Below are 25384 nucleotides of genomic sequence, written 5' to 3'. Positions count from 1 at the left end.
TTCCACGACAGCCACAAACCAGGCCATGGTGTCCGGAGGGGCTGTCCGAAAAACGGACAGGGTGGCACCCAAAAACACTCCTTTCCATTGGGAATCCAGCGTTTACTGTAAACGCTGACGCTACCAAATGGCAAAGAGGGGCGGGGCTAAGAGTCCCTTTTACAAATCTTGTATTCACAAGATCCCTCGCAGAGGCAAAGCAGGGCTCTGCCCTCCCACGCCCACAAGACCTAAAAACAGAACAGGCTTCACTGCTTTCAGTCCTTCACAAAAGAGTACACGTAGAATACAGAAAATAACATTTGCCTTGAATAGTAGCAATGGTTTTCTCAGTCACTCAAATCTCAAATGCTGGGTAAAGAAATCCAAGCTATCGCATTCATTCATTATAGACCTTTAAACGTACGAATATTATGTTGAACAAATGTGTACAATTCATTAATAGGACACGCAGTGGACAAAAACTAATGTTAACATTAAAGAGCGGCAAAAACCTACCTTGCATCCTTACCTAACTGCAGCAATCATATATAACAACAGAATCGGAAGCAAATAAAATAAAATTAACAGAGGCCACATAGTGGGTAGGTGCATATTCTGAATGATAAGCTCTCCTGACATGTGTTACTAATGTAAGAGTATGATAAATGGTGATTGTTACAAATCATTGTGAATTAGATTGCCAGTCAGTGATGTGTGGCAAGTTATATTTCTGATGTCATCAATAAGATAAGATGAAAAGGTATGTTTGTGTGATTCCTCAAACACTGAATGTCTTGATTTTTGTGTGTCTGACCAGTGATATTAGGTTAGCATTTGAATGAGCAACACATTTCAGTAAAGCTCACTGCAAGCCATACATATCAAGGAAAATTTCAAGACAAATAGTAGTTCTTCAGAAACTGCCAGATACACATTTCTGTTTCCAATGCCGAACACATTGCCTAAATCGATAGAAGAGACCATGAGCCATATCACTTTTTGTAAGACCATAAAAATATTCCTTACTTACATAACAATGACAATCAAAGCTGGTGTTCCACTGTGCACCTCCATGCACTTAGAGATTATCTAGTTAGTATTTTGTCTACCAGACTCATCAGGAATTGATCAATACTAGGAGCAGTTGCAATTTGATAAGGCAAGGATCAAAACAGAAAAATAATCTGTAATCTGCACATTACAGACCAAAGAGGCAGCATTACTTTTACCCTCTGCCAAGTGTTCATGCCTGCTTTACTTGCTTACCAAAAGCAAAATAAAAGTGTGTTAAGTAGGATTATGAAAGTCTGTTTATATTTTTGGAGAAAGGTGTTGTGAAGTAGACAGATACCAAGCTATTGAAGAGTTACCCTCTAGTGAATAGTGAATCTATTTGAAAAGAAGAGCAGAAGTTCAAAATGTCATCCCTACATATTCTGTTGCCATGATTGATTCCAGGAAGTATGCCTTCCATCTTGTAGGGGTTATTCACATTTCATTAGAGGAAAGTTTATACTAATACATAAATTGTGTTCAGTAAGCACTGCTGCATCAAATCTGTTTATGCTTCACGTTAAAGGAAAGCTGTCTGTTTTAGGAGGTCGCCATATTGAAGTGGTCAAGCCAACATCATTCCTGAACTATGTCAAGCTGGAAGACATTGGTATTTCGTGGAGAAACAACTCTGTTAATGTGCCTCCTGCAGTTGCACCCAGACCCTTCCGGACTTGTGCTACTTAATTTGTATCCCCCATTTTTCTACAATATGGGCACCCTCATACTAAGTTACAGTGCCCATCACACTAGTATCATTAAGCTGCATGGAAAGTCATGGCTTTACAAATCAGAGGCTTTTTATGTGTTGCATAACACGATAATGGACACGGTGCATGGCAAATATTATTTTCATATGTTACCTCTATAAAATATCACAGAACGAAAAACATAAATATACAGTTTAACAAACCTCACTATTAAAAAAGTATATATTCTACATGTGTTAAACACATACAATAGAGTAAAAAATGATGTAGTATTTTTCTTTCCACAGCTTTTACCAGAGTAAATTTCCTGTTGCAGCAACACATGAGGGCAAAAGACATAGTTTTACAAAAGTTTAAAATGCAAATGTAAATTGAATGTAGCTACGAAATTTTCTAACTGGACAGATACATTCCTTGAATCATTTCTCTAAGGAGACTCCCATCTTCACTCTATGCTTATATCAAGGTGCTTTTATTTCTAGTACAAATACTTGTTGCGTGACCGGACATTTCATGATTAAGGCCATATTAAAATCTTTTAAATTCAATGCATAAATCTAGAATAAATAAAACAACGCTATCAATTATAGTTGCTCACATTAATGCTCTAGATTGGAGTCTACTCTTTAGACTACCAGTTTCATAAGTCTCTGTGCTACATCACTATTAAATCAGTATATACCTGATGCTCAGTAGATAGAATGCTCGGAGTAGACCGAACCACAGTGCTAAAAACAGTATAGTTGTAAAAATGTATAAATATGGCACACTTAAAAATTACTTTCTAATTTTATGTTGAATAATAAATAAATCTATGTATATATTTATCAGTCATTAAATAAATAGATAAAAATTCAAAGATCCAATCTCAAATAATAAATTATAATGGCAATTTTAACATTTGCAAATATAAGGTCTTTGGGTGCTAGCACTGTACACAATATACCAATATATATTTGTAAAGCCTGACAGAATGTTGCTGTTAGTTAACGGGCTAGTGTGGTGATTAGACTGGCACACATTTCAAAGAAATCCATGGTGTGGCTGCCCGCCCGTGGGGTCACAGTGGCAATATTTCCTGTGAAAGAACCAGTGAAGGAGCAGCTGAGTGGTGGGAATTCAGCTGTGGCAGAATCAATGCTCAGCCTCGGTCTGTGCAAGCCTGCTGCAGAGCATGAGCGTTGTGGTGTTGAAGAACCTGATTTCTGCTCTGTGACTTCATCTTCAAATTGGAAAAAACATGAAACAAAAAAAAAAGATTTGATGTATTTATAAAATGTAAAATACATATTTCCCCCTTTGACACAATGAGCTTTCCTCTACACTCAAATTATACCCCAAAATAATATAATTAGAGGAACAAACATACCTTAAAACATCAATCTTCTTACCTGGATCAGTGTTATAAGCTGGAAACTGGAGTACTATCACCTCAGTTCTAACCATGAATCTAAATTGTACTTAACTACGTTAAGATTACATTTGAGTGGTGGGACTCTGACTACTGATTGCTCTGTCAATATAGTGGTCTCTTAGGGACTCCAGCCACTACAAGCAGTATCTGGAATAGAATTCAACCCAACACACGTACAGTCTCATAATGTGTGAAAAAGGTGCGATAATTGTCTTACCTGACATTTGACTCATTAGTAAAGGGTTCAAATTACCACTAGGTTGTGGTTTAATGACAAAACGTCTGATTCACAAATGTAAACATACGCTTTCATATAAGTTTACAACTGTTTGCTATTGGTGAAAGGATTTATGAGTGGTATGCCTTGATGACTGTAGAGTCTCCGCACATAAAAGGACCTATCTTTTTATGTGAGAATTTGCACTCGTAAAGATACAACTTGTAAATCCCTTTGTGAATAACAAACAATCAGAAATGTTCATAAAAGTGTACGTTTACCATTGCGAATCAGGCCCTGTGAGTTTATGTTCCACACATTGAGTGTCAAGCGTATAACAATAGCTGCACATTGTTAGTAAGTCTTTCAGTGACTTACTTGTACTCCTTACCTTTCTGGGGATACGGTGTTAGTTTTACACATGAAAAGTGGGACGACCATAGAAATATAACGATTAAACTTTGTTGTTTTAAACTGGGTATAAAGCCTTAACATTTGCCAGACAAAACTGTAACTTCAAAGTTTAATTTATTTGGAACACGTACATGGTTGACAGCTGGGAATCAGCACTAAAGGGAGGGGCGCCTCCTTTAAACTTTAAGAATTAAAATTGTAAATTTTAATAATTGATTATTGGCACTTTCAATCAATCAATCAATCAGTGACATTTATAGAGCGCACTACATACCCGTAGGGTCTCAAGGCGCTGGGGGTGGGGGGGGGGGGGTGCCGCTACTGCTCGAACAGCCAGGTCTTCAGCTTCTTCCTGAAGGAGAGGTGGTCTTGGGTAAAGCGCAGGTCGGTCGGGAGGGAGTTCCAGGTCTTGGCGGCCAGGTAGGAGAAGGACCTTCCTCCTGTAGTCGCTCTTCGGATGCGGGGGACGGCGGCGAGGGCGTGGTTGGCTGATCGGAGGTGGCGTTTGGGAGCGTAGAAGTTGATTCGGCTGTTGAGGTAGCTCGGGCCTTGGTTGTGTAGGGCTTTGTGTGCGTGGGTGAGGAGACAGAAGGTGATTCTTTTGTTGACGGGGAGCCAGTGAAGGTCTCTCAGATGTCCAGAGATGTGGCTGGTTCGTGGGATGTCAAGGATGAGTCTGGCTGAGGCGTTCTGGATCCGCTGGAGTCTCTTCTGGAGCTTGGCTGTGGTACCGGCGTAGAGGGCGTTGCCGTAGTCCAGTCGGCTAGTGACGAGGGCCTGGGTGACGGTCTTCCTGGTCTCGGTGGGGATCCACCAGAAGATCTTCCGTAGCATGTGTAGGATGTTGAAGCACGCCGAGGAGACGTTGTTGACTTGCCTTTTATATAATTTGCACTTTGCTGTAATAGCTGCTCCTTGTCGCACTCTCGGGTATTTCAATGTTTACATCTGAAATTAGTACATGTACTTTTTATAGGTCCCCACGTGGGGTATATTTGCACAGGTTTTCTTTTAAATAGGAAACATAAGGTCTCAAATGAAATTGTATCAATATATCTTTTATGGTATTCATATATTCATATTTATTTATATATTTATTACTATGTGTATTTATGACCATTGCGATACTTTGCAGATTTTTCATTACATTTTATCATATTGTATAAATTGTGTAATATGTTGAGACAGAACTCACTATGAGTTTTATTTTTAGACGAAAAGGGAAAAACAATTCTTCTCTTTTTTTTCCTTAGTCTTTCTTTTGTTTTCTTGATAAAAAAACCTATGACATGTGGAGGGTGTTAAATAACAGTTCGCCCTCTGTGTTTACTATTTATACCTCTTCTGTGACAATGCACTCACATCATGTGATCAAGACTGTGGAGACAGTCGAAACGCATCAAGGCAGGCATGCTGAGCATTAATTTGCACAAATAAAGGCACCTTTGCTTTGGAACTAGAATCGGGTTCCACTCTTTGTCATTTTCCAATTGAACAATTAGTTGGTGGCGCCAGTGGGCGTCTGGCGAGTTCCTGTTCATATACATATTTATAGATATGGATACAATGTTAGACCTGCAAGATATTGACTGTTTGCCAAATGATGATCCTGCTTTTCAGCAGCATACAAATGTGGATACAACGACACCAATAACTATCAGTCAGGCGAGGCAAGTGGCTTTGGAGCAAGACGTGGACATTGGCGGCAGTGTCACGACAGACTTCAGAACCACCTCTAAATTTGTACCTATGAATGCACGGGACTCGTGGATGTGTTCCATGAATTAGTCACAAATAATTTAAAAAACCTAGAAAAATGTACCAGTATACAGCATAAAGTTTTCACAAAGCAAGAAAAAGAGTTTGATGCTTTAATTACGAAACTGAAGACTGACAAGAACTGTATAGTGCGGGATGCAGACAAAGGGGGAAATATTGTCCTCTGGGACAAGGAGAAGTATTTAATGGAGGCACATAAGCAATTAAATAATCAATGCAACTATATTAAAATTGCTGAGAAAGAAATGTGGAACAGCTATGATAGATACAATAGCCAACTACAAGAATGGTATAGTTCAAATCTTTTAACTAGAGAAGAACTGCAATACCTTAAAGTATCTAACCCTGTGACCCCAGTACTCTACCTTATCCCAAAGGTACACAAAGATGCAGTAAATCCCCCAGGGCGACCTATTATCTCTGCCATAGGAGGAGCCCTGGAAAATACATCACGCTACATTGATTCCTTTTTATGCCCCATTGTCAAACCACTTCCATCCCACATACAAGATTCAAATGACTTCCTACGCCTAATCTATGATCTCCCTTGGGAAAGGGATTACCTCCTTGTAACTATTGATGTGACCACGCTCTATACGAGCATTAGGCACGAAGATGGCATACGGGCGATCAAACATTTTTTGAGGGATCGCCCTATCAATCTCTGGGCACATACCCAGATGCTGCTATCTATGACATCAGTGTGCCTAAAAAATAATTTTTTCCTCTTTGACTCAGTGCTATACCAACAAACCTGCGGGACCGCGATGGGCACCTGCTTCGCCCCCAGCTATGCTAATTTGCATATGGGCTGGTGGGAGGAGCAGGTGGTCCGAGCGGATTTCGCAGAGGAATGGGAGAATAACATTATCCAACGGAGTCGATATATTGACGATCTTTTCATTATCTGGAGGGGAACCGAAGAATCAGCTCGAGGTTTCATAAAGAAACTCCAGAATAACAAGTTAAATTTAAAATTCACATGTAATATCAGTGATACATCGTCAAAGATTCCAAACTGCACTCAAATCTGTACAGAAAACCCACAGCTGGAAACACACTGCTCCATGCAGCAAGCTTCCACCCGAAAAACCTGATAAGAAGCATCCCCTATGGGGAAAGTTTAAGAGCCATTCGCAATTGCAGTGATAAAACTGATTTGGAAGCAGAGTTAGTTACCTTGAGTTCCAGATTTAAGGAAAGAGGATACACAGATGACAACATCAGTAGCTCGATTAAAAAAGCCAAACAAAAGAGCAGGGAGGAAGTCCTTTTCTCAAACAAACAGAATCAGGGTAAAGATAAGACCTTGAAAAACCAGGTGAGAATGATTACGACCTATAATCGCAAGCACAGAGAGGTCCGTAACACTTTAAACAGACACTGGCATTTATTCTATAATGACCCAGTACTGCAACCTTTAGTCCCCAAGAAACCAGCAATAACATTTAGGAAGGCTAGATCATTTAAACAGATGCTGGTCACAAATATGTTACCACCAAAAACAAAGGGGCCCACAACCTGGCTCAAAAGTAAACATGGCTTTGTACAATGTATGAAATGCAAAGCTTGCAAGCAGGGCAAAAACACACAAAAGTTTACTTCTAACTTATCCAAAAGGGAGAAAAAGATCAAAGGGAGTTTTACTTGTAGGACTGACTATGCCATCTACGTACTTCAGTGCCCATGTGGCCTGAGATAAGTGGGTAGCACTATCAATCCTGTCCACCTGAGAATTCTACAGCACATGAGAGCCATAAGAAGTGCTGACAAAGCATACCCTGTGGCTCGACATTTTGAGCTCGAACATAACAAAGACGACACAGGATTAACCTACTTTGTTATTGACAATGTGCCGCATAGTGCCCGAGGTGGGGATAGACTTAAAAAACTGAGACGGATGGAATCTCGTTATATAGTTGAATTAAACACCAAGGCACCGATGGGTCTGAATGTGGAAGAGGATCTGATTACACATTTATGAATAGTACCACATTATTTTATATGATATGAAAATAAAATTGGAAAATGAGATGAAGGAACAGCAACCTAATCAAGCGTAACAAAAAGGTTTTTAATGTATGGTTTTAATACAATGAATTTGCAATATGGGGATATTTGGGGTTTCACTGATTGTTCAGAGATAGACATGAGACTTAATAAGCCCACTGGAGGCTCAATTTAAAACAGGAGTGTAAATAAGAATGTTTTTCTTGTTGTGCATATGAATACATGCCCACTGGGGCGATATGTAAAAATACATGACAATGCGCGAGTTTAATAATGTGGCATTCAGAAATGTTTTGATTTATGGTAGTTGAGCATCACGGCTCCCTCCAGCTCAAATACATGATTGTGATTACAATTATGCCTAAAAGCTTGCGCGAATGTGTATATAAAATGTTGCATCTTCAACATGACATTTAATCCGGGCAACTCATATAACTTTAATGAGCTGTTTGTGAAATGTTTAGAACTTGCTAACAATGCACTAGCCTGCTTGAACTACGAGTCTTTTATTTATGTCTATCTTGTAGTCCATTGTCACGTGATCGGGTTTGTAAATTGCACTGATGTTATAATGGCCGCTAAAAACATTAGCCTTCGGTGATCAAGCCTGCAGGACAGGCGAAACGCGTCAGAGGGGCTGACTTGAATAAAAGAACTTTGGCCAGCACATGGTATCGTCTAGCATGGTGTTTCGCTGCGCGTTTGAAAATTAATATATATATATATATATATATATATATATATATATATATATATATATATATATATATACACCATGAATTCGTCCAAGTCCCCAAATCACACTCCAGGGAAAGAACGAAACCGGACCCTTACGGATATTTTGCAAATATTCGTTTATTTCATCCAGTAGTGCATAGAACACGCCACCATGACGCGTTTCGGGACCTCCGTCCCTTGATCACAAGACATGGTCGATCGTACACCCATCCCTATTAAAGTGCTAGTACACAGTCAGCTGACCCCACAGCCTGTGGAAATAAAAAACATACTTCAGCCTAGTTCAGTAGCGCTTGATTTATAAATTACTTTTTGTTCAATTTCAATAAAGTGCTTAGTGATCCAGAATTCATTTTAAGTTTAACCATGCATTTAAAAAAGTTTTTATAGAAAACCAAACATTTTAAAAAGAGAGTGTCACTCTTCTCTGGTCGTTCAGCTCTTACTCCCAATGTTTCCTCATGATTATTTCCTCATACATAAATTGATTAAAATTATTGAACCAATTTAGAAAAATAAATTATTTCTACATAATATATTAAAATCAGGTAAAAAAATATATATATATATAAATATACAATACAAACTGTGCAAATTTGCTATCTTTTGTGCAAATTGTGCAAAAGGGAAAACATCATTATTTAAATGGGAGTACATGGCTTGGATCACTTTTTTCAAAATTGTGCCCCAGTGGGCATTTGCTGCTACATCTAACCACTGCATCCACACTGCTGCAATATGGGTTCAATTGCTGGGGCACAATAAGAGAATATCATAATCATAATTATGATACTTAAAACCCTATAACCTGGTGATTTAAAATACTTTATAATCCCTTCACCATGAGTTTAAATTAAAAACACGGGAGGCAGACTATTTACATGTTCGACTCAAATGCATAACTACCCCAATAGACATCTGCAGTTGCTGTTCAAATATGGGCCCAAACGGTCTGAATAATTAGATCCCTAATAAAGACAAGAGTGTAAGTCTTCCGTTTGATTCAAACTGTTGGGAGCCTTGGAATTAAGCTCTAGAATGTAGCGTGTTTCCAAGACTCTCAATTTGGCCTCTCTGTCACCACCTCTGCGGAGAGGTGGAATCATATCAATGGCATAGTACTGCAAACATCCTATGTCCCCCCCATGGCACGTATTCACATGTCTGGCGACCGGGTATGCCTCATCCTTATTGCTCACTGCCCTGAGGTGCTGTAGAATGCGCTTATGGACCTGCAGCTTAGTGCTGACCACGTAACGCAGGCCACAGGCACATTCCAACACATAGACCACGAAGTCTGACTTGCAGGTGATTTTCTTTTTGATAGTTCTCACCTCGCTGTTGAAAGCAGTCATGTAGGTAGTCTTGTTTCTACCTATCCTGCATGCTTTGCAGACTGCACATTTTAAAAAGCCCTTGCTCTTCCCTAGCCAGTTGTCATCGGCTACTTCCGGGCTGCTCTTAACTATCATGTCGCTCATGGACCTAGCTTTGCTATAGGTTATGGCTTGTCTGCTGGCTAGGGTCCCCCCAATGACCGGATGTCCCTTAATCACTTGCCAATTTTTGCGAATGATGTTGAATATTTCTTTGTGCTGTCTGCTATATGCTGTTATCAATCTTGGTTGGCCAGACTCCTTCTCTACGGATGGTGTAGGCACCGCATCTGTTGTTAGACTATGCCCTGAAGTTAAATTGGCACGTCTCATAGCACCCTCCACCACCGTTCGTAAGTAGCCCCTCTCCATGAATCTCTTCTTGCTGGCTTGCTGAGCTCTCTCACAGCTATCATTCGTGCTGCAAATCCTTTTGATCCTCAGCATCTCCCCGTAGGGGATGCTGCGAATCAAATGCGCTGGATGGTGGCTTGTGGCGTGCAACACCGTATTGCCTGCCGTCACCTTTCGATGTAGGTCAGTCACTATTCTGCCACTGACAACGCTCACCTCCACATCTAAAAAATTAACCTTAGCGCTGCTAATCTGGCCAGTGAAATGTAGGTTCAAATCATTTACATTGATGTTGGTTATGAACCTATTCGCTTCTGCCTCTGTCCCTCTCCAAATTATGAAGAGGTCATCAATGAACCTATACCAGGCTATGATGTTGTTAGCCATGGTATCCTCATAGTTTCTTGCCAGGACCTGCTCCTCCCAATGCCCCATATGCAGACAGGCATAACTTGGGGCGAAGCAGGCCCCCATTGCAACCCCCCTCAATTGCTGGAAAATCTGCTTTTGGAATAAGAAGAAGTTGCTTTTGAGGCAGATCTCTGTCATCTCTCTGACCATGTTATTATGCTGTAGCATGCAAGCAGGTCTACACTTCAAGTAATGTTCTACCGCTCATAGGCCATCATCGTGGTTTATACTGGTGTATAAGGAAGTTACATCTAGCGTTAACAATAAGTAATCTTCCTGCCATTTAATGGTTTTAATTTTGTCCAAAAAATCACCAGTATGCCTGATGTATGAGGGAAGCCCCTTCACGTGCTCTTGCAAGAAGTGATCAATGTATTTGGAGGCATTCTCAAATGGACCCTGTCTGGCGGAGATGATGGGCCTACCCGGGGGCTTGGTCAGATTCTTGTGGACCTTGGGGATCATATAAAACACAGGGATTACAGGATAATTCATTTTCAGGAACTTTTGTTCATCCCCTCTTAGTAGTCCCATTCCCTTCCAAGCATATAATCTGGTGTGGAAAGCATCCCACGCTTGTCTAGCTGTCCGCCAATCGCTCCTACTGTAACATTTCCTGTCATTTAGTTGTAGTAGGGCCTCTTCCATATACATTGTTTTTGGCCACAGGACAATGTTGCCCCCCTTATCTGACTGCTTGACAATCACAGTGTTTTCCCCCTGTAGTTTTTTCATTAGGCTCCCATAGGCATTATTACACTTTTTGTTACATTTAGTGTCTTTAATCCTAGAGGCCTGATGCAATTCCTTTAAATCAGATATGACCAGATTATTGAATGCTTCAATGGTATCAAAAACTGCTATTGGGTTAAATGTTGATTTGGGTTTAAAGCTTGTGGCCCCTGGGGCATCTGTTCTTACATGCTCTTCTCTTTCAACATCAACTGAGGTTCCCCCTTCTCTGTTTAAATAAACCAAGTCCACATAGAGCTCGACCTTTCCTGCCAGTATATATACATATATATATATATAAGCCCGAATGATGAAAATACTGTGCGGCTCATCACTAACTACAGTGTACAGGAACATAAAATCAGGAACATCATCACGTCTGAATGGCCTATAATCCTCACGGATGTCATTCTGGGACCTATACTTCCTAGAAGTCCAAACATCACATTCAGAAGATCCCCCAGTATGCGTGATGCATTAGATAGATCTATGCCCGAAGAACCGCCTAAAAAGACTCTAACCACCAAGACAGGATTCTTTCGGTGCACCTCGTGTAGAGCTTGCACGTTTGCTAAGAATAGTACCCACTACTATACAGCATTTTCTTCCACACCTGTACCTATTCGTGAACACCTCACTTGTAGATCTGAATTTGTGGTATACAAATTGAAGTGCACATGCAACCTGGAGTACATCGGAAGTACCAAACTTCCGGTACACCAGAGAATATTGCAACACATCCGTGCAATTGTTAATAGCGACAATAACTATCCAGTCGCGCGGCACTTTCGAGCTGTTCATGATAAAAAACTGAGAGATCTTGAATATACAGTTTTGTGCTCCGTACCTCAACCCGGACGGGGAGGTGACAGAATGAAACTTCTTCGGCAGAAAGAATCCAATTTAATTTTGTCCTTAGACACTAAGGCTCCAAACGGTTTAAATCTGACCGAAGATTTGAGCAATTTCTTATAAACTGTATGTGGTCAGTGTGAGTTAATTTCACTTTTTGAACTTTATATGTGAGTTATCTGATGTGGTGTAGACTTACACAGAGCGGTCGGCCGGCTGGTCAACCCTCATTTGTATATACTTTGTTTAGGTGTTCATTACTCTGATTATATTATAATTTGTAATGTGTGAAATTATACACCTGACTGTATATTTGTTAGTGACGTTTCTATGCGTGCCCTGTCAGGGCAATTCTTGTCCTCAGCTGTGACTAGTTTACAGACTTTCTTTCCCTCTTATTTTTATGCTGTCACCATTTATTTTCTTAAGTTTTGTTGTGCTTTCTCCTACACGTTGTGTTTCATTATTTATTTTCATTTTTAAAGTATTATACACCTTTCTATTCTTATTTATTGTGATTTCTTGGGCTCTGGTTTGATTTAGGAATTGGAATGATATCCTTCTTTACATGTTGTGATTCCTAGTTACTCATTGGTTGTTGAGTATTGCATTATTACTTTCTGGCATTAGGTCAGCAGGATCAGTATGTTTTTGGCACTATGTCATCATTTTGCAAGTTGTAATTTATAATAACAGTGTAACCTTATTTTGGTTTAGACACTTGCCGTCACTGTTATTTGTAAATACAGTATCTTTCTAATGTTTCACTCCATTGCATATAATATCCACTCGCAAAACAAACAGTTTTTCCTGTTTTGCGTAAATGTTTGTCACTATGCAAGCCTAAGCATTCATTATGTTTTATATAACGTTATTTTGTTTCCATATCATTTGTTGCAACTTTAGTCCTTCCTTTGTTACTATGAACTGGAGAAGGCGTGTGTTATCAGTGGTGGTCATTGAAGCCCTTTGTTTATGTTTAGTATTTAAACATTGCTTTGTTTTCGGCGCATTGTGTGATCAAGCTCTCTCGTAGAGCGAAACGCGTCATTTCTATTAAATACGTTTTCCCTGTCACCCATTGTGGTTCTACTTTTGTGAAGGCTCCATTGGATTGCTGGTTGCGAGGTTTTGCGAGGTCCCGACCGTTGGTTCCTGCACCTTTAGGAACCTGGACTGTTTACTTCATATATATATATATATATATATATATATATATACTATACTACTATTATAAAGGAAGAACTTTAAGGCTTTGAGGCGGGTAAACTCGGGAACCACAGCGCCAATCCACACACCCGATACATCGTTGGAATCCTCAGGGTGTGCAGATGGGCATAGGCTATATAAAGTAAAAAAATACGTTATTTCAAAAATTTACATTATAAAAAAGTAGTCCCCCCGAAGTAGCGCCGGCCGCCACATGCGTGCTGACGTCAGGAGCACGGGAAGGAGAGGCGTCCAGGAGCGGCGGACATGGCACGGGTTGGAGCGGCGAGGAACGGTGGACTGAGGAGCGGCGGCTGAGGTAAGGCAGCGGGGGTCGGGGCAGGCGGGGGAGGGGTGATGTAAGGCTCCAAACTACCACGATCACGCTCATTACTTTTACCTCAAACACAGCTCAGGAAGTTGAACTGCAGAGGGCCAGCGTTTCAGTGTTTCAGCTTTAATGGTCATTAGGTTGACTCCACATGCCGAGCTCCGTTCAGGGTAAACCCCGCTCAAAGAGACCCCACAGGTGAAAGTGATCCGTCAACCTCGGAGCCGTGTTTAAATGTGCCCTCTTTTTGTGGTACTTTTCATGTGGACGGGGAAAGCAAACAACCCGAAGCGCACTGCTGTGACTATCATATGTCGCATTTTTAAGGCTCCGGGGGACAATGTCGGGGCAGGCGGGAGTCGGGCGGGCGGGGGTTGGGGCAGGCGGGGGACGGGGCGGGCGGGGGACGGGGAAAGCAAGCAGCCCGAAAGAAAGCCAGGAAATCTGGTTCGGTTTATCCCCACTCTAAACACATGGAAATGGTAATTTCCAGGGGAAGGCTGGAGTAATAGCTGCAATACAGTGAGACGGTTTTACATTATAGTGCACTGCTGTGACTATCATATGTCGCCTTTTTAAGGCTCCGGGGGACAATGTCGGGGCAGGCGGGGGTCGGGGCAGGCGGGGGATGGGGCGGGCAGGGGCCGGAAATGCTGGACAATATCGGGGCAGCCGGGGGTCGGGGAAGCCTGATTGCTCCCGGACAAGGTCAGGACGGGCTGCTAGCATATATATAAATATATATATATATATATATATATATATATATATATATATATATATATATATATATATATATATATATATATATATATATATATACATATATATATATATATACATATATATATATATAACCTACTGGCGGTCGCCAGTAGGTAGTTATAGTTAGGACCTATTTTCCCTAGGAAATCCGCAACATTCTATTCCTAATAAGGCAATTATTTCACCGAGCAACTCAAAGTCCACAAATTTCTTTTTCAAATGAGGTAGTTATAGTTTTATTCTTGATATGTTTCAATTCGCATCTTCATTGAAAACATTCTTCAGTACAATCTTCAAACCAAGTGCAGCCAACACGTTTTTCGTCTGGTCAAGTTCGACCAAAGACTTCCTCAGGGCTGCAACCCAAACAAAGTATAATAACCATTATATTCTAGTTATTGCCTTCACTATGCCTAAAATATTTAAGGAATTACATTTTATACCTAAAGTCATAAGGGATACATCCCGAAAACACAAATGTGCTCAAGATAAAGGTCATAGCATTCTGCTTACCACCAAGTTATAGCTGGAATCACCAAGGTGTAACACTAGTATTGGGTGGGATAGGTAGCCTCCACCTATTTGATTCGTTCTATATCCATTAAGCCTAGTCACTAATTAGTGGGTTAGGATAAAGTAAAAGTTGCGACCATGCTGTAGGACTTTATACCTATATGCCTCCACGATGCTCAATTCTTATTTTCAAATTAATCCCATGTTCATATTGCACTTTAATCTGTAAAGATTGACAAAATCAATAATATCTAATTAAATGGTATTCTCGACTTATGATTTTTATTCGTACCACTAAGTACATGTTCGATGGTATTAAGCCATTCGTCTCTCTTACCTACTTCCTTTAGAATTTTCCCAAATGTAATGGGCCGCAGTGTCAAGGTGTCGCTTTCCGTCACCTAAAAAGTCGAGAACCCGAGTTATAATGCTATTCCTTACGTTATATATGCGCGGTTACATGTTACCGTATTATAGCTTCTAGGGATCTCACCTCGAAGGAGTTATCTCGTGCTTCGGATTGCGTATCTCTGTGTCAGCGTCCTAGTATAGCACCATCTTGCTAATCCTTTTTATATATGAGTGAAGGCGGGAGGCGCCATCTTGGTAAAGCTCATCAATACTGTTAACACTGTTGTTAATGTTTCGTACTAGTAATCACTTGTCTATTGTGAGTATCTTTAATTTCAAAATTATTGTGAGAGAAGAAAATGCATTAATATATATAATTCTTCTTTACAATTAACGAATCGTTCAAATGTGAAGTATTTAAACGCGGTAAGCGTGGTAGCGTACATCTCTGTAAATAGGAGTTGCCATGTTGTAATGGTAAAATCGGAATCAATCTAAAGTGGGCTCACGGCTATTTCAACCATTTCTAGTATCATAATGCATAGCCGAACAGTAATGAGGATTTTATTGTTATGGTTAGTAATTTTAATGTAGTATAGATTATATCTACACTCAATTATTAAATTAAATTCACCTCATAGTAACCGTACCTATTTCAATTCACTGGTTACAGTGTATTTAAAAATATGAATGAAATGAGGTCGCCATCTTAAAATGGTAAAAAATAGAAGTGATCTCTAGTAGAGACTGGGCTCTGTATAACCACGCTTATAAGGATATTCAGTTTTAATATGAGGCTATATTAAGGTAAATATATCAGTAACGGGCTATGGGTCAACTGTTACCCCGTTCAAGTTAGTACTTCATATTATTAAAGAAATTTCATACTACACGCATATACAAGATGGAGCATCCCTAATTATTTCTTCACATAATTATTATTTAGTAAGATGAGTTGAATTCTTCATTTATTTTAGAATTAAGCATGGCGAGGGACACCAGTAGTCTGTCCTATTGTCCAGTCGCAAGAAATCCGATTTAGGGAATACATGCAAGAATGCAGGAAGTTCCAGTTAGGAGGTAGAGAGTTCAGATATCTTTGATTAAATACGATTCATCTTGTACCATATTCAGAACGTGTTAGATACATTAGATGTAGACAAAGGATCCCATATGAAAGTTATGCAGTATAGCCAACAACATTTAACAGCTATTTAAAAGCAATTCCATAATTCTGATATAAAGATGCCAAATTATCATTGTCTTATAACATGTTACATTCGTTGATAGGCATTACGACATGTAAACCACCTTACACGTTACATATAATTGATGTTGATTCAAAAGCATTACAGTAGGTACGGTCATCTCATAGTAAATACACAGTTTGAGTAGGAGATCTGCTGAACTATATGACCACTCACAAATGCTACTTCAAATGACTGAATTGGTACTGTAAAACAATGTCTTTCTTTTTGATGGAATTTGGTACCGACAACAACTTGGGACTGCGATGGGAGCCAGATTTGCTCCGTCTTTTGCTAACCTCTTCATGGGGTGGTACGAGGCGGAGCGAATCTGGGGCCCGGGCAACAGTGAATGGATCCAGTATATTCATTACTGGGGTCGATTCATCGACGATTGTCTCCTAATCTGGACGGGATCTGTTGAGCAACTAAAAGGATTTTTTGACTATCTAAATGAATGTTGAAGAAGTTTGTAGAACTTGAGATGGACATTTAGTAAAGTTCTGAAGGGCTGTAGTCATGTTAAAGACTTCACACTATTTTTTTCTGACTTCAAAAGGACATCTAGTAATTAATTGCGGTAACTGAAGGTATGTGAAAGGTCAGAGCAATTGGCTTTGCTAGTGCTTTTTTCTATTAGTCTCTTTGTGTTATTTTCCCTAATTATTTCTGTTTCTCAGTTTGCTTCACTGTGCATACAAGCCCGAGGCCCACAATACTCTTTCATGGCATTCACTTACAGTGCTATTTAGAAGTGGTTTATCTGCACACCGAAGAGGGCCACAAACTAGTTGAGTTTTAAGTAAGACCCAGTTCAGCACCCCAGGTGACCTACTGACAGCCACTGTGTAGATTGCAAGGGTGGGAAGTTCTCAAACCCACTGTATTGAAGCATATTGTCGTTGCTATGGCTATATTTCGGAGCACAGGCAGTATATACAAATAATCTTCATGTTTAAGGTTTTTCAGAAGCACGTCAAGAGGCAAACTGTTAGTATGTTTACAAAACATTGCTGAAGTCGGTCTCACTTCAGGTCACTTTACATTTACAAAGCCATTTATGTGTGTAATTTCAACTTACAGGTGTAAAATCGTTTTATTTCTAAAACCAAGAAACTCACAAAAGGTGAATTTATACTCATAAATTAGTTACTCCGTGTAAAATGTTACTACATGGTGGTGAACTAACAAGCAAGACCCTGCTCCAGTGTCAGAAAGAGCCCGGAAGGTTTGAGGTCATCCACAAACTATTGAGTTTCCGGTTGTTTGACAACTGTTTGCACACTCATTCCCACCCTGGAAAGTTTAAAAGGGTAGGAGTAAGGACCTTTTCTAGGAAGTGAATGATTATGGATCAACATCCCAAATCTGGTGAGAATGAAAGGAACGAGTTTCTGGGGTGGGTGGGGCGCCGGGAGTTAGTAGGGAGGTAATTTCTCCAGTGGAGGAAAGATACAAATTAAGGAATTTTCACATGTGCAGATGTACACTCTGTGCAGTAAAGCATGCGGAGAGCCCCATGATTAGGGATGTAACATTTACAGACGTTTTCTGTTAGTACTCTTTGAAACATTTGTGGCTTCCTGAAATTTAGAAACTTGCTCCCATGAAAAGCAGTGGATCTGTTGGTGCAGTTTTAATAATTTCTTCGTGAAAAAGCCCTAAGCCCATCATTACAAGTATTCCAATAATTCCGATGGGTCGGAAAAAATAGTTCTGGAGCACTGGGGAAATAACCGGGCTTTCCTAGGCCACTTGCAATGGATGCCTAAGTGCTCACGTTGGTCCTTAGCAAATCTCACTGCTGCTGGACACATGTCAATGTCCTCTGATGTCACCTGGTAACGTTTCAAGTGAAGGTAATACTTTATACAAAAGTTCAAGGAACAGATGGACAGTCCTAGGGTCATCTGCGTGAGAACATCAATGCATAATGTTCCTCAACGATTTGAAAAAAGGTATTGTGGAGGAGGGAATACATTTGCCTCTTCCAAGAATTTAGCTACGGAGAACAATTTAACCTTTTTTGCTTCATATGGTATGATTTTAGTGACCAGAGTCGAAGACCAAATTCATGGTAATCAAAAATCTTTTTCAGTTTATTTAGGACTATGTCTCACTGGGCTGGACTACGTGGCTAATATTTATTTAATTGTTATAGTTTGATATATTATCATAAATGCATCATCAATACACTAATAATGCAGACATCATCGAAACTGAAAATTCACATTGACAAATGATCTATCGTGGCTGTCTCTGTTAAGTCAGGGTGCACATTCTGGGTAAAACTCAGGGGCATATTTACAAGCTCCTATCGCCACAGCGACGTCACTTTTCTCAACCCTCCTTTGGCGATAGGGTCTTTGCCTTATTCACAAGGTGGCATTAAGCCACTTATTGTGGCTTAATGCCACATTGTACATTAGGCTCCCTTTCACATATATACTTAGCTTGAAAGGGGAGGGCAATGGGTTTTACGGGGGCCGGTCTGCTGCAACACCCACTGATTTTGATGCTGCCCATACTTACAAGGGTGGCTTAAATATGGGGCAGCACCAAAATTTAGACCATCGAAAACTTTGTCTTCAAGAGGTGAAACAAGGAGAAATGCTTTATTTCTCCTCATTTTTGCTGTTTCTATGTGTTTTGCATTGTGCAGCACACATAAAACAGCAAAACATCACGTATGATTGTTTATGTGCAGGAAAGCGTCCCTTTCTCCACATAAACAAACATTTTAACCCCTTCGCTGCTAGGCGTTCCCATCCCCCGTCCCCCCTCCCCCTTCCCGTGCTAAGAATTTCTTTGGCTACTTGGGGTAGTTCGCACTTAGACCCCTGCAATATTTTGACCATATAAGGCAGTGGTCTTCAAACTTTTTTAGGTTGAGCCACCCCAGCTCAATCTTTTTAGATGTCGGCCCCTCCCACCACCTGACAGAAATTTCTGTAATCTGGTACACTACATAATTGACCGCCCTCTGCATATCCCAGACCATATTCGGCAATATCTGTCACCCTGCCTGCTACAGCACAAACACTGTCCCCAGCCATAATGCTGCCAATGCCTGTGAGACGTGAGTATGGCTGTTGCGCCTATTGGGTTCACGCACACTCCGCAATTAGCATGCTGGGAGGAAGCGCAGAGATACAGGTGGCTCCATAGCACACAAAAAGTTGCAGTGGCCACAGCTGCATTGAGCATATTGTGGATAGTAGCAATGCACAGCTGCTGGCTATACTACTTTGGCTGCGCAGCAAGTGGAAAGTTCACACTTACCTTTGTTTATTTTTTCTCATGAGAGCTCACTCCCAAGTTCAAAATGCACTATTGCAGCTTCCTTTCCTTAACTCGGTCATAAGCCTGTCCCCAGCTACAAATATCCAATGGGAGGCTTAGGCTCAGGCAGTGGCAGGTTGAAGCAGACTCGGAGAATACAATGTAAGGCATTCATTGATGATGACTTCTTGGATTCATGACAGGAAAGAGGGGAACTTTGAGATGCTAGGGTGGAGTGTTCGCCCCCCTGAGATGGTGTTGCCTCCCCAGGGGGCGCGCCCCACAGTTTGAAGAACTGTGACATAAGGTATCCATGCCAAATTTGAATCCTTTTCTTCCAGCATCATGGGGATTTTAAAGGGTACCCAGGGTTTGTTTGAAAAATGGGAAAAAAGTGCTGCAAAGAAAGCGTCTGGTTTTTTCCTGTAAATGGTACCAACAAAGGGTTTGTGGTGCTGAAATAACCATCTTCCCAGCTTTCAGGGATTTTCTCTACTAATTTTGAGGTTTGCAGGGGATTCTGGGTAGGGAAACATTGAGGGATCCACTCAAGCAATACCTTACTGGTACAAGTGTTTTTGGCCATGCGCTCTGCGGCCATCTGGGGAAACCTACCAGACCCACATATTTTTGAAATCTAGAGACCCGGTGGAGTACAGAGAGGTGTGGCTACCATTGATCTCCCTATATTTTGCTACCCAGAATCCACAGCAAACCTTACATTTTGCTGAAAACAATCGCAATTCTCTCACATTTCTGTGTGGTAAAGTTGTGGGATCACTGGGCTGACACAAATTTCCGATGATCCAGAATTCCCCCAGGGCTTCCAATAAAAATGGTACGTCACGTGTGTGGGCGGGCCAAGTACCTGTGGCAGGGAATGGCCCAAAACGTATTTTGGAGACATCAAAAATGATCTATCACACAATTAACTAGGTTTGCAAGGGGGCCACCTTCGTTTTGGTCCCGGGCTCGATGGCCATCTAGGAAAACCTACCAAACCCAGGCATTTCTGGACAGTTCAGGGAGGTATGGCTTGCGCGGATCCCCAAAGGTTTTCGCACCAAGAATCCCCTGCAAACTTCAAATTTAGCAAAAAAATCACTATTTTCTTACATTTGACTGAGGCATTTCGCATCGCTAATATTGACACTAAAATGTTGCTCACCTGGTCACCAGCACAATTAAAATTGTTTTTAAAATGTTTTACCCCAAAAATAAGTTTCGAGATGGACTTTAAGCACTGTAGTAAACTACCTACTTATAAACCTTTTGTCGATACATTAGAATACAAACAGTGCCGATCCTACATCAAATTAACCTTGACCCACGGTGCAAGGAGAACAATTGCCATGCTTCGACTGGGTATCCTTCCCGTACTCTCATATACTTCAAGATGGCTCCCGGGAGGATCGCCTTTATGTACTTTGTGCGCAGGCGGCGACCAGACTCTAGAGCACTTGTTATTAATATGCCCGAACCAGAATGTAACGTCAGCCCGCACAAGATTTCTTGAGCCTATTTATCATTCTAGCAGAATTCAGTCGAAGAAAGACCTTATTAGTCTATGTAAACAACCCCTGAATGAATTCACCTGCTATAATTTGTACAAATTCCTGAAACTGTTTTTAGCTCTGTACTGATAAACTGACAAACTTTTTTACCATGTATATGTTGAATTATATTTGTGGTCCTCGGCTGAGTACCAGTACAAATAAAAACTTTTGACTTTGACTTTGACTCTTACATTTGTGTGTGGGATCACTCTGCTGGCAAAATGTACTACCACCCAGCGTTCCCCTTGGGCTCCTGTAAAAAATTATACTTCATTTGGGTGGGTGTCAAATGCAGAATCACATAAAAACATATTTAAAAAAGATATAACGCTTAGAGTTTGTGGTGCTATACCCTCAACTCCTATGTTTTTGGCCTTTCCCAATCGAAGGCACTTGGCCCACCCACACAAGTGAGGTATCATGTTACTCGGGAGACTGAGGCGAACGCTGAGTGGTAGGACATCGGTGCAGGCGTGGTGATTCCAGCCAGAAATGTGAGGAAAATTTGATTTTAGCTAAATTTGAGGTTTGCAGGGGATTCTAGGTAGGAAAACATTTGTGGATCAGCACAAGCCATACCTCCCTGAACTCACCCGGGAGTCTAGTTCTCAGAAATGTCTGGGTTTAGTATTTTTTTTAAGATGTCCACCCAGCGCGAGACTAAAAACACAGGTGCTCCCTTGCAAAACCAGGTCGTTTTGTGAAAGAAAGAATGCATCTGTGTTTTTTGTCCCGGGGTCTTCAGCCCTTTAGGAAAGCCTACAAGACCCACACATTTCTGAAAATTAGACACTCAAGGGAAGTCCAGGGAGGAGTGAATTGCATGGATCCCCTAAATCTTTCTTACCTAGAATCCCCTGCAAACCTCAAATTTTCCTGAAACAATATCAAATTTTTCTCACATTTTTGTGTGGGAAAGTTGTAGGATCACCAGGCTATCACAAATATCCTACAACCCAGCGTTCACCCAGACCTCCCGATAAAAATGGTACCTCCCTTGTGTGGGTCGGTCAAGTACCCGCAACAGCCAAGGGCCCTAAACACACTGTGGAGACTTCAAAATGACCTATTATACTACAAGCCTGTTTTGCAGTGGGGGGGCACCTGGGTTTCTGGCCCTGTGCTCAGTGGCTATCTACGGAAACCTAAAAAACCCACACATTTCTGAAAACCCTGGGGAGACCAGTGAGGTATGGCTTGCATGGATCCCCCAACATGTTCTTACCCAGAATCCCCTGCAAACCTCAAATTTAGCTGCATTCTGGGCAGGCCCCACTCCTGGTCTATAAAAAAAAGAATCCTCTGTAACTAGGATGCTTTCTGCCCTCTCCGGGGGCAGAAAGACTGTCTGTGGCAAAGGTTTATGGGAGGAGCAAAGGCCTTGCCCAAGAGGCCGCTCCCCCTCCCTGGTGGCCAGTCGGTGGATCCCATTTTTAACGATGCCGCTCCCAAGTGATTTAGTGCTGGGGTGCTGAGATAGACCCACGAGCACCAAAACAATGAAACTGAAACTTATGTTCGGTTTCATTTTCAATGCAATGACATCAGCTCACCATGCGTGCGATCGTCATTTAATTGGAAATGCAAAATGGTATAGGGAGGTTGGGAAAGCTCTTCCCCAACCTCTCCAGGCCAACAAAAACAATGAAATCCCTCTGCTGTCTGCAGCTGATGGATTTAGTTGCCCTGTACTTGTCATGGGGATGAGCCTTGTATTTACACTGTATTAAATTAGCATGAGCTTATTAGAAGTTTAAACAACATTTTTCCTTTTTGATGCCTTTGCACACGGCACATATTATTATAAATGTTTAGAGTTTAGCAGAGTGTTTTGCTTCACACGAGAATAATATGATTTTCTATATTAGCAGACTTGCTTGCTAAGCTTTGTCTGAGCAGTGAGTACCGAGGCCTTCAAGGTTATTTCAACACGGTGGTTGGTGTTCGGACTGATCAGAGCAAGTTCTAGATATAACATGTATGCAGCTGTGGCCACCTCTGAGTTTGTTGCATCTTAATAATGCACTGCGTAGGCATGTACACACACACTTGGAGAACATTTGCATCCAGAGAGCTGGTGTAGAAACTGATGTGATGCATTTTTGCTAGGACCAGAGGTATGGGGCCGCCCTTGTAATCCCAAGAGATCTTCTGTAGATATTAAAAAAACTACTAGCAAGGGAGGGTGAGATAGAGGTGTATTCTAACCTGTTTTCCATTTAGCATTGTAACAGACTTTCTCGCTTTGTATTTTATGGAATAGTAACTATGCTGATAATCTTGTTGATTATAATATGTCTGCTTGTATTAGCTAAAATACTGCACATGAGAACACAGCATTAGAAATAAATATTTCAAACTTGCGCGTGTCTCTATTTACTCCCTGTTTTGGACTGGTATGAGAGTATAACGAAAGAGTGTTCATGTGTTCCACATTGCCTGAGGTATTCTAAGTTCCATGTTCTGGGTTGTCTAATCATTGGGTTATGGAAGAACCAATGAGACACTGATTGCTAGTCTGGTAGGGGATTTTGGCTACCAAGGTGAGTTTTGGCACACCCTAATTCACTGAGGTTCCAAATCTCTATGCACAGTTCTGTGTAGGAGCAGAATCCCTGCTACATGGCGCCCATACGATGGTGGTCTTATTACATGACGCTTGAGTAGTACTTCAATCAGTCCTTAGCCCATTCACTGTTGTTTCCGGTTAACAGTAGTGTTGGACAAACCTACCTATAGTTACATAGGTCTTTTCAAGCTTGAATCTTTCAAAACGATTTCCTTTTGAATTACTACCCAGTTGTGCTACATTGTTTTACATTGTACCTCTTCTTCTCTGTGTCGCTATGGCTAACATTGTTATACCGCAACATAGTTGCATTGCGGTTCACAATCATTTGCAGGCTTATAATGGTGGTTTGGAGGGCATGGCAGTGATTTTGGTGGTGAGTGCTGAGGTTGCTTACCCGTTTAAGATTTTCTGCTAATGGGTGACATTTCCCACGGTGGAAGCAGAAACTCAGGTATTTGAGACTTATTCCCACACAGCCGTGCCCCTGGAGTATGTTCCTTATAGAACACAGGAGATTCAGATTTCTGCATGGCAGCACTGTGTTTAGTTTAATGATGCCCTTCCCCACAGTGTAACGGCGATTAGATTGGGTCCTTTGTCCATTCCGGGCGCTTCTTGGGCGGTTATGGCTGGATTCACCCCGCATCCTCATGCGGGGCACGTCCCTGTTGCTCAATTACGGACCCTATATAACTCTTCTATTAGTGTTATTAGGGCCCTAGTGCAATATATCACCCGCAATTTCCAGAGCAGGGCCTCTGGTGTTGCAGCCCTTCCAGCTGGACCGAGCGGAATGAAGCTTAGTCCCGTGATGGTCAATACGGTAATGGGCAAGCGACCCTAGGATAAGGATGATATGCCTTTTTGGCTTGCCGAAAAGTTTGACCAGCTGGAAGCAGTATTTCCTAATTCGACTCCCGTGTAAAAATACAGGTTTCTTACAATTAGTTTACCCAAGGACTTGGTACCGGAAGCCGGTGACTGTGAGTCATGGAGTAGGATTTTTACGGCAGTGTACACGAGGTGCTTCGGCACTCCGTCAATGACTGTCCTTCCGACGGTCATTAAGCGCGTTCAGGGCGAACACCGTCCTGAGGATGCGGTTGAATTGAGAATGAGACTCGTTGGCATATTTGATGTGGTTTCCGATCTGGTCCTTTCTAATATAAAGGGAGATGCGGTGAACTTCCAAGTCGTTAATGCCTTGTCCCCGATGCCGACAATTCCTGAGAAATTGGAACAGAAATAAAAAACAGGGAAACAGCAACAGAAACAGGAGTCCCTTCCCCCGTCACCGTGCCTGCGTCTACTGAGCACGTTTATGAGTTGCGCGGGCGCACTACGATTCAGTCGCCTGACAGATTTCAGGTTCCTGATCAACGCTCTCCTCGTTCTTTACAGGACACATCGGCCTCTTTGTCCGGTGGTGGAAGCGGCAGAAGAGGTAGGGGTGGCCAGCAGAGTCGCGACCAGCCCCGCCCGAAAGACGGAAAAGGCAAGCAGGACGATTCTTCAG

General features: G+C 41.4%; 1 protein-coding gene across 1 annotated transcript in view; it reads right to left on the bottom strand.

The window, feature by feature from the left end:
- Nucleotides 1-2201: 2201 nt before the first annotated feature.
- The window catches only part of PRKAA2 (protein kinase AMP-activated catalytic subunit alpha 2), a 260253-nt gene continuing 237070 nt past the window's right edge, over nt 2202-25384 (bottom strand). The window contains exon 9 of the mRNA XM_086952736.1: nt 2202-2967. Coding sequence (XP_086808862.1) covers nt 2732-2967 — 236 coding nt within the window. The 3' untranslated portion in view covers nt 2202-2731. The remainder of the gene's footprint in view (nt 2968-25384) is intronic.

This window comes from Lissotriton vulgaris, chromosome 1_1 (assembly GCF_964263255.1).
Source record: "Lissotriton vulgaris chromosome 1_1, aLisVul1.2, whole genome shotgun sequence".
NCBI lineage: Eukaryota > Metazoa > Chordata > Amphibia > Caudata > Salamandridae > Lissotriton > Lissotriton vulgaris.
This window is presented reverse-complemented; position numbering and strand designations above follow the sequence as displayed.